Below are 11253 nucleotides of genomic sequence, written 5' to 3' on the forward strand. Positions count from 1 at the left end.
TATCTAGCGAGCTTAAAACTCACAATTTTAGTGCATCATTCCAATTTAGGTAATTCAACCTCCATCCACAAGAACTCAAGCAGTTATATCACATAAGCAGCTAGCCTCATGGTAAGTATGCTGTCATGGCAACACTCACACACATGCAAGGATGCTAAAGCATGAGAACTTACCGAGTACTCTGAGCCAAAACAGAAACTAGTTAGTAATCATATGTATGATCCTAGTTCATGTGAAGATGGCTAATGCAACACATGCAAAATGCAGCTAAGATGGGCTCGGCTAATCTACAATGACATGTGAAATGCTACAACTAACACATATTCAATTTGGAGTTGGAATACAAATGCAGTTAGAATGATGCGCCGAGCCCGGTGCATGCAAGACGAATGAATGGATACAAACGTGCTATCATACTGTATGTTAATTGAAACATGCCCTAGACTAACCAGCGAAAGCTAGTAAATAAAAGGGAAGAAAGACGTGGGATTGGGAGACATACACACACTCACGCACACTTATTACACAATTGCCCTCACTCGGAGGGTCCGAATAAATATTACAGTCCGAATAAATAATACTAATTTAATTATTACAGAATTTCTAATTAATTAGCAAATTAAATGCAGAAAGAAGGTGGCCATAATCCTATCTCGGGGTGCGTGAATGATGCATGCTTAACTCGTCTCGCCCGAAAACTCGCTGCGATAGCATTGTTGCCTCTGTTAACACTACCCTGCTCCTCAAAGGACTGTGAAATTTCTTGGGGCACCTCTGAACTGATTCCTGATCACTCTAGAATATCATCGGCCAATTCAAAGCACCACCGGCCATGGGGATGGGCTTATCGGCTAACTGTTGTACCACCGGCCAGCCACCGATGGTCGGTCGGCACTGTAGGTGGCCGGCCGGCCATTTCTTCCTGTAGAATCCTGCAGTTGACAGTAGCAGAGGGCAAGCAGTGTATGGCATGAAATTTTCAAGCAAATGTGAGCATGGCCACACTCCCTATCATGCAATGGACTTAAGGGAGCATGGCCCTCGACCCTTGGGCCATCAATCACGCATTTCAATGCATGATGGCCTAAAAGCCAAGTGTGCAACTTCGATATCAAATGAAATGCAAGCACAAAACACATCAAAGGACCCCAACCCCTATCATGATTGATCAAGAGGCAATGGATGCATGCTCAATAAAATGCAACCTAGGCATGGAGGCTAAGTATGCAACATGAACATGCAAATGAGCAATGTATGCTAGGCACGCAACCTAAACATGTAAGCAAACATGGCATGCAACAACATGCGATGATGGACTTAAACTAACATGGATAGCTCTCAAAAATGCCAAAATTCGTGGCCATGTGATGAAAATGAGGCAACCAAGATGCATGCAAACATGCACAATGCAATGGCCGCGAGTCTAAGGCACAAAACATAACTCCACAAAGGCATTGAAAGGATGAATTATGAAATACAATGGCATATGTTCCAGCACTGAAGTATGATGCTCAGTGGTCCCGAAACATGCAAATATGCCACCCAATGCATGAAATAGCCCCCGAAACTCAAAACTAGGCACATGTATTGAACTATAACTATGCAAAGCAAGCATTATTTGACCATGAAGCACAAAGACAGAGCCAAGGCAGTCCCAAAATATGCACAATACTAGTTTAAAGCATGGCCAAAAGGTGCTAACATGTAGGGCTAAAACAATATGCAAGATTGGCTAGTACGCATGGTTTATACCACACCTATATGAAGCATATGAAATCTCACCAAACAAGCCAAAAACAGTGAACAAAACATATCAAAATATGCCCAGATACCCACTGAAATGAGGTCTACACATGCAAGAACGATGAGCTCCTTTGATAAGCTACAAGAGGGGTTACTCTACACATACATGGTAGACAAACAAAAGGGAAAAACCATCTCTGGAAACAAGTTATGACAGCCCTAAAACCCACCAAATAGGCCCTAAAATTGGTCTAGGAAGCATGCAATGAAATGTCCCTTAGAAAGGCCTTGAATAGGATTGTTCTACACATGCATCATAGACATAAAATATGGCCAAAAGAGGTCCGGATAGAGTCAAGGCAGACCTTGAAACTCACAAAATAGGGCCTCAAATGTGACTTCACAACATGGAAAATGGAGCTCCTTTGGAAGGCCAACAATGCTAGTAAAGAGAACAAGGGGTGAGAGGGTCACCCCTCTCTGATTTTGAGGCTCAAAAACATGTTTAAGCCACTAAAAATCTACTGGATTTCAGTGGCTAAGAGTCCAAACTAAGGCCATCACCAATGCTCTAATGCGTAGCCCTAAACATGAAGGAATGAAGCGTAGAAGGGAGAAGATGACCCCAACCAGAAAAGAGTCTTTAAACAAACATGTTTAGAAGATCAAAATAAGACTTTTTCTAGTTTATGTCGAAGTCCAAAAATGCTTGCGAATAGGGCTGAGCAATGGAGCTAAATAATGCAAAAATGAGGAAAATAGAGGCTTACCCTTGTAGCACAGCAATGCAGCCAACTCTGGACCAAAAAAGTGAGTTCCCAACCTCTAAAAATCAGCTTCAAGACACTTGAATGGATGGTGGAGGTGGTAGGCTATGAGGTGTAGTGCAATGGGCCAAGAACAAGACCCTTTTGAACCCTCTAACACACCCAAATGTAGAGAGAGAGGGAGATATAGAAAGAGAGGGTGATATATATCATATATCAGATGTAAGGTATGGTTTTTTGCTGAACCAAAACAAAGGAGGAGGAGGGTATCCTTATACAGCCAAGGGAATGGCTCCAAGCTTCTTAAAGAAGCTAATAAAAGAAAGGTCAAAGGGGCCAAGCATCCAAGAGAAGCTAACCCAAAGGTTCAAGCTTCTTGAGGAAGCTAAGACAAAGGGTCAAGCTTCCTCAAGAAGCTTGAGCAAAGGGTGCAATCTTCTAGAGGAAGTTTGGATCGAAAAGGACGCAAAGGGGCCAAAACAGCCACATACGCATATGGGGGGCAGGGTTTGTGCATCCCAGCTAGCACAGCTGGCATGCACCATGCCTGCAAGAGTCAAAAAGGTGGTATCGGCCAGAAAAGGAGGCCATCAGCCAAATAAATGGTCGATCGGCTACTTATTTGGTCGGTCGGCTATTTTGACTGACCAGTCGACTAAATTGATGGCCGGTAGGTGGATTCTGAGGTCAAAAAGTTGCTGGTGGTGTCTAGGTTGAAGCCCCAGACGTTATCTTTCCAATGGTGCAAACCTTGCATTAAAATTCCTCCTGTACAAAAAGTTATGCACTTTTTGGTGAAGTCGCGCAGATTCGGTCCAACTGGAGTGATGCCCTACTTCAATCAACCATATCTCCCCCACCCGGACTTGGCTTTAGGATATTCTTGTATGAAAAATGAAGCCCCAGAAGTAAGCTTTCCAATGGTGGTGGCCTTATAGCTAAAATCCAAGTATACAATGAATAAGCCCGATTCAGCGAGGGCTGCTCGACTTTCTCCTACCCGGATTCATGCCGAACTTCTCCCAAACTAGTTTTCTCCTCTCCTTTCCTCTTTTCTTCAACTCCAAACCCCTAAGCAAAGTGTTTTGAAAGATTTTTTAAAGATTTCATCTCTCTTTCATTCATCTCCACGTTGTCCTTGCTCTGTTTACCGAAAGTGCAACATTTACCGAAATGCGAGTGTCGGAACATCGTAGGAACTTTATTTTCAAAACATTTTGAAAGAGAGGATTTTAAGATCTAAAATCTTTTGATCAAGATTTTTTTGGTCCAAAAGGGGTATGATGTTGGGATTTGACTCTCTCATTGTTGAAGAATTTGAACCTTTGCCCTGCACATCTTTTACCACCAAGTAAACCATCAGTAACGCCTAAGTCTTAAGGGCGGTCAAAAATGGAGTGTCTACAGTCATTTAATTGGATCCGATTTTTGTTAATAATTATCAAAACAGGACCCATGATGGGCCCCCATGGGCCCAACAGTACGCTCCAGTCCAATCTAAGACTGGAGAGAAGCCTGGCCCGTATTGGAAATGGCTGTTACACCAAATATATTGTTTGTTTATTCATCATCAATTTGTCTAATGGTTACAATTTTCTTTTGGTTGCATTATCTTCAATTTAGAGATTTGCAAATTTGAGATGTGTGCAACCTTTGATGTTTCTGCTATTGATTCTTTCAAATCTACATTTTTTTTTCTGCTGTCGATTTCCAAATCTGAATATATGTGTGTGTGTATTTGAAAGTGTTTTTTTCTATTTTTGTCCAACATTTGCTGTTTCCTGACTTGCTTTGGGTCTTTGTTTATTTCATTGTTTGATCATTGATCTCTATATATTTGGTGTAAACTGTAAATGTACCTTTTTATGGAATCCTTATATACTATTGATTAGTCTTGTGGTGATATATGCAACTTGGGTTTGGAGACTGTTTGACAGCTTCATTTGATAACCTATTGGGGGTATGCTTCCATATATATGCTCATGTATTCGAGGTTTGCTTCCATATTTTTCACTTCCATATTTATGCAATTAGTTGTTTAAATAGTGGCAACTAATAATGTTGGAATGGTAAGAATTGTCTCAATGGCATTGAATTTTTGTTATCTTTTGCCCCCTCGGTGCATTATGGGGTTTGAAGTAATATGTTTGTTTGACTTCTGGACAAAATTTAAAGGTAATTATTTAATTTTTCAGTTTTCTAACCTATTGCTAGATATTGACCTGCCCCAACTTTTCTAAAGTACCGTATTACTTGTTCTAAGGTATTCCGAGATTGTTTTGACTATAATAAATTACACACTCTACCTCAAAACAAATACAACAAAAACCAACTCCTTTTCTCTCTCTAATTGATATTTTGGATTGTGGCATTTGCTCTTTTGTTTACATGACCACTTGAAAGCATTTGAATTGATGTTGGTTTCAGTCGGAATACCCTAGCATAGCATAATGCACAAACTGGATGTTTCATTTTGTTTCCTTTTTGTTTCTTCCGCTTGATCTAATTTCTTTTATTGTTGCATATAAAAATACAAGAAACTAATTGATTTTCTATGGCTGAGGAAAAAGAAAGGCATTCGTATTTATAAACTCTAGCTAATTGTTTTTATTGGATAATGTACTTGTGTTTATTCAATTTCATTGCCATAGTTGGTGGGACTTATTTGTGAACTAAAAGCTTTTCAATGGAACTATGCTTATGAGTAGTAATTGTGTTCTTTGTGATTGCAAACACGGTTAGTTTAGAGGGTTCTCAATTTGATGCTTCTCAATTTGATGCTTGTCAATATGTTATGCTGAAATGAATGTGATGCAGAATATAAGAAGTTCGAGGAAGAGTAAATTAAACAAAAACGGCGATATTTGGAAATTGCAATGGTTTCAAAGAGAAATCGATAGGAACCATACATAATCATGTTTCTAATATGATTATAGTTCTATTTCATGATTATTTTTATGTTTTCTAGGATTTTTTTGTGAGAGGTATTTTGGTAATTTTATATTTACTGACATGGGTTGTATGGGTTGCCCATGGGTCACCTTGTGGGTCAAATTATTTAATTAGTCTTTGTTTTTTTTTTTCTTATTTAGTCTTAAATTAGTTTTAGAAATTAAAAATATTTTAATAGTTTCCCTTTTTTTGTTATAGTTAGTTTAGGAAGTCTCATAATTCTATATAAATCCATGTAATGCCTGTGAAAACTCCATCAAAATTCAAAGTTGCTCTGTGAAAATATTCAGTAGCTGGGAACAACATACTTTGTGGTGTGAATCCTATTTGGTTATTTCTTCTCAATATGTACATGAATCCTGTGTTGTCAAAGATCACTCAGTAACCAGAATTGGACGAATTAGAGGGATCATACGCGCGGCTGATATAGTAAGCATCATAAGCAAAATTGGTAGTGATGTCTCTGGTATTAAGGACATGATTCCCATCCGGGAGCAAACGGAGTTGAAACCTTCTGTGCGAGAAATTGGTCTCCGAAAGGCGAGAAAATATTACTCCACTAGACTCCATAATCTGTGTAGGCAACATGGTATCAGTTGGATTTTTGAAACTCTCCCATAGATAGAAAGAATCGCTGCGCACAAGTACAAAGTTGTTAGTATCATTCATAAAACCATAAGCAACATTGTTAAGAATAGGCTGAGAGTTCCACAATTCTTTGCCTTGAGGGTCACTGAGCACTAGCCCTCTGTCAATAGTTAGGCCTAGTTTGGAACCAATTGAGATAGGGACACCATCATACCCATACCAGACAATGGTTTGGTCTGGTATTTGGTGATACGATATGCAAAGCAAGAAGTGATTCTTTTCCTCTAGTGGTTTAAGCCCAAATGCAAAAACACAGAGGGTGAAAGCCATGGGGTGTCCTTGTTATTTGCAATGATATATGTACGCACATCCACGGTACCATTAGTTCGAGCAACAATAGAAAATGGCAGGAGGAAGAGTAACAAGAAGAAGAAGAGTAGATGATGAGGTAGAGCACAAGCCATTGATAGATAGATCAAGCTCGATTTGGGTAGATGGAAATGAATGATTAAAAAAAGAAAGACGAAGTGTTTTTTAAGCAAAGGAAATGACTTCAAAGCAACCTGTACCTTTCAGCAAAGACTTCTATATCCCTAGCATAATTTCAAATGTATCCCTTCTTTCTTGTTGGTCTTTGGTCACCATTATTCAGCATTAATTGCCCCTCAGAAAGGGCAACATTGTGGATCACTAGTATGGTTTCAATGACACTATCAGAGCCACAAATATAGCTATCTGGACCATTAAAAGTGCATAAAATAAAATATCGATAATTGTCATAATGTTAGACTTATTTTCACCTCACATGATACTCGCAATACAAAAAGGACGAGTTTTAATGGAATGACAATTAATAAAAATGAAAATGGGTTAGCTTGTAATTTCAAAGAATTAAAGAGAAAAATGCTTTTATAATAATCATATTAATTGTGAATTTATTATATCTATAATGAATTGGGTACTAACTCGACTATGAATCAAATTAGTATAGTGAACAGATCAATATATGTGTACAAATGGGGAGGATTAACTTTTTAGGCATGAAAAAAAATTGAAAATAAGATGCAAGCCTTTATTTTCTTGAATCACTAAATATCATGCAAAATAAATAAATAAATATTTGCCATGCTTTCATATGTATCTAGTTAGTCACACATCCTCAAGGGCGCTAATCAAGTATTAAAATTGTATTACTTTATATTTATATCATATATTAGTTAAATCTTCAAGTTGATACGTATTAAAAAAAACATTTTCTTAGTGAATTCTCAACATTTGATTATTTCTAGAATTCTCAACATTTGATGGGTACATATGCAACGCTTTTGATCATTTGATTTTGACACCTTTGCCAACAAAACCTTGTGTTCGTTGAATAGTCCACATGATTTCGTAAGTTCAAAATTGAAATAGTCCACACAGTTTCTAGCCTTTTTATTTTCTCCCATAAATAAAAATAAAAAATCCAAACATATCATTAAAGTATCACGACACATATAGAAATTCATTAAGATTGATGCAAGAAAATAAGGAGAATTCTACTTATATCACCAATTTAACTCCTTACACCTTTAAAATTCAATTTTTTTTAGAGTATTAATGCATGCTTAAATTTTTTGGACACCCCAATTTCTAATTTTTCTTGGGAAATTTGGCCATAAACTCCTCTTATCTTCCTTTTCTTGTTAAAAGGACCAAAAAAAATTATACTTTCAAAACCCCCCTATAATTATAAAGTCTTGTATAAAGGACAAAAATTTTCCAATTTATATTTTTTGTGACAAATTTACCCCTTCACACACACTCTCTTTATCTTTCTCCTCTTTCTCTCCATCAGTTTGTCATCTCTCTCTCAGCTCTTTCTTTCTCTATGCGTTTCTAAGATCTCTCTCTACCACCACCACCGTCTACACCACCACCACCAGCACTATCTCTACTACCATGACTACCATCGTTTCCACCACCTCTGTCGTCTCCACCAACATCGTCTCAACCATCGATGTTGTTCGTCATCACCATTGCTACCACTGTTTCACCACTAATATCTCAACCACCAGCGTCATTTGATGCCATCATCGTCATCCTTGGCGTCCAAGACTTCAGATCTGAGATTGATGACCTCAGATTTGTATTTTCTCCCTCTTTTTCTCCTAGGCTCCTCATTATGCTTTGTTTTTCAGACAGTAAAATTTTACTCTAGTTTAAGGCCGCATTTTCATGCATGTGCCCATACAATGGTGAGGTGGCCGTAGAACATATGTAGTGCAACTGTAAACCCGTTTTACGGCCCTTAGTGGGATATGCGGGTGGACCAAAGATATACAAAGGCTTAAAAAACATACGTACCTACTGGACGTGTGGGTCCACGCTTCAACTCTTGGACTATCTAGTTGCACAAGAAAGCCCAATAAAACTCCAATTGATATCATGAAAATAGTTTTTTATTTGTAAAATCTGTCAACTTGAATTTAATTGGGCCTCATTCCTTCTCTTTTTGAAAGATATTGAAATGGCAGGTTTTGATGGAACAAAAAGATGTTCAACGAGCCCAACAGTGGCCCAAACACAATCTTTCGTCAAACTACATTATTTTTATCATCGGGAAGCATCCAAACATCTAAGTGTTATGGTTAGCCAAAATGAGGTGTTTACACCGACAATTCACCCCAGTCTTGTTCATAATGTACAATGTGAAACGAGTGAGGGTCTAGATCTGGTAAATTCGTAGAAAACTTACTAAGCTATTGAAATGCCAAATAAAGACCGTATCACTAGACCTAGAGTCGCCACCTAATCTTTTTGGGGAAACTAGAAAATCCTGACTCCTACCAATATAGGCCATCGATACGCCGTGACCAAAGAACTCGGTCCGGGAGCTAAAGTATGAATGTGATGAAATGATGAGAACTTGAATAATTTATTTAGATGAATAATGATTTGAAATTGCTCCACTTTATACCTTGTTGAACTTGTTGAGAGTATCACTATATATTGTTGTCAGTTATCCTCTAATGTTGCCTATTTAGAATATTTTGATAGAGATAACTATTGTTAATAGTCGGTGGAAGATTGCATTGTTGCAGAAATATCTCAACAACTGAAACCCATTTTGTTAATTATGTGGTTTAATTTTGATGATGTCTCAAATATTATTTGATAATTTGTGATTTTTTTTAAATATAAATATGTTATAATAATTTGACACAAAATATAAAAATATATTATATCTTTTTGATACATGTTGCACCGAATTCGAATTTGTTTTGCAGTTTTTAATAGTTTAATTGTATGTAAGACACACCCACATGATGAGTATATCATGAGCCATTATTTTGCATCATTTAAATATGTTATATATAGTTATATATAATATAATTTAAAAAGATTAAAAAAAAAAAAAAAAAAACATACTCAAGTGATGTCTCAGAGCGAATCTTTTATTTGATTATGTTTAATATATATGATGTTACATGTATTTATATTGTTTATTGCAAAAATATATTCGTGAATATCATTTATATTATAATTACATTATATATATATATATATATAAATAATATACTATTCAAAGGTATTGATTGCAGGAGAATGATTGAGTTTTATATTATATTTATATAATCAAATCAATCCCTTGGTGAAGTGTTTGAACTTGCCAGCTGCAAAGCTAGAAATTTAGAAAAAAATTAAAGTTAGCTGCATGCTATCTATTCAAGCGCTGTGCATGTAACACCCTCAAAAAAATACATAAAACCCACATTGTTGATATGAATAGACATAAGAGAATAACGCATATTTCTATTTATCAGAGTATTCATTACAGAAGTGTTACATGCTAACAACAAAAGTAAATGCCCTATGGACTTACAACTTTCCAAGCCAACACTTGGTTACAAAAGGAGAGAGTACTAACTCAAATACATATTAAGCCTGTGGCTTGAATTTACATATAACACTAAAGTAACAAAACAACCAAAAAGAGTCTTCAACTCCCAAACCCTTCCAAGCTATGTCCTTAGAGGTGGCATGTCACCTGAACCTGAAAATGATGTCCCATATAGGGTGTGCCACAGCCCAGTAGAGATATACTAAACCAAGCATGAGAAATAACTAAAACATTTAGCATTGGATATATGGCTAACACTTATAAACCAACTTATTTCACAAAACAGTTTCATGACAAATAGTCCATGTTTCATTTCACTTTCCTTTACTTATCCAATTTTCAAGTTATATATGTACATGGCTCAGAACCTGGCTGAACAATTAAATGAGACAACGGCACATATGTAGACACCCCATTTTTGATCGTCCTCAAGACTTGAACGTCGCCGTTTGCACACTCGGTGATTATCCATGTTTGTGCTCGTTTGGAGTTCCCGGAGGTCTCGGCTCGCGTGCCTTGCCTCAGGATCTCCGAACTCAACTGTTTAGTGTCTGGTTTCACACCAAACACTTGCATCTTGCCTTTGAGAGGCAGGGTAGGGCTTGTAGACCATCCCCACCCACCACCGGCAGTGGCTAGAGGCCACCGGATACATTGCCGGCCGGCACTATTTGTTGCCGGTCAGCACTATTTAGTGCCGGCCGGCACTCCTTTTGGCCAAGATGGCATTTTTGGCTGGCCGATTATTGTGCATCTGCTTTTGCAGATATTTTAAGACAGCTGTCTTGCTTTTGCTCCCCTCCATATGTATGGAGGGATCTCCCTCTTATGAAGCTTGTCTTGTAAGTTTTACAAGACAAAAGCTTCTATATAGAGAGGGGCTCTCTCTTGTTGCAAGAGGTTAGAGAGACTTAGGATATTTTTGAGAGCTTAGACAGCCATTGTTAAGCTCTAGTTTTAGGGTTTGAGTTGTATACACATCCTATCTCTCTTTCCCTCTCTTTTGTGCTCTAGGTGTTTTGTGTCATACTATTGCACACAAACACCTAGTGTTTCACCTTTGTCTAGATACTGAGGTTCTAAGGTATTGATCTTGAAGTTTTGGTGTTGGATTCAAGCCAAGGGAGGTCATTGGAGCACCATTGTTGAAGGGGACATCAAGGGTAAGAATCTAGTCCTATTATTCTCCATTTTTGCATTGATTTTCTACCTATCTTAGAGCTATTTTCGTTCTTATTGTATAACACAAAAAAGTTCTATTTTTAGAACCTCTTGATTGTTTATTAAGGGTGTTTTGTGATTTGAGGGTGCTTGACCCCT

At 37.5% G+C, this 11253-nt stretch overlaps 1 protein-coding gene across 1 annotated transcript; it reads right to left on the bottom strand.

Annotated features, from left to right (window-relative positions):
- Positions 1-5840: 5840 nt before the first annotated feature.
- Positions 5841-6380, bottom strand: LOC145814145 (G-type lectin S-receptor-like serine/threonine-protein kinase RLK1). Its single transcript, XM_082910670.1, has one exon. The coding sequence runs from the start codon at positions 6378-6380 to the stop codon at positions 5841-5843; it is 540 nt and encodes a 179-aa protein (XP_082766796.1).
- Positions 6381-11253: the final 4873 nt, after the last annotated feature.

Source organism: Camellia sinensis, unplaced genomic scaffold, assembly GCF_055761805.1.
Source record: "Camellia sinensis isolate YWXY unplaced genomic scaffold, ASM5576180v1 Unanchor1, whole genome shotgun sequence".
Classification (NCBI taxonomy): domain Eukaryota; kingdom Viridiplantae; phylum Streptophyta; class Magnoliopsida; order Ericales; family Theaceae; genus Camellia; species Camellia sinensis.

Bases quoted from the DNA above. Each gene is read 5' to 3' on its own strand.
- LOC145814145 (XM_082910670.1), bottom strand. From the start codon at position 6,380: ATGGCTTTCACCCTCTGTGTTTTTGCATTTGGGCTTAAACCACTAGAG.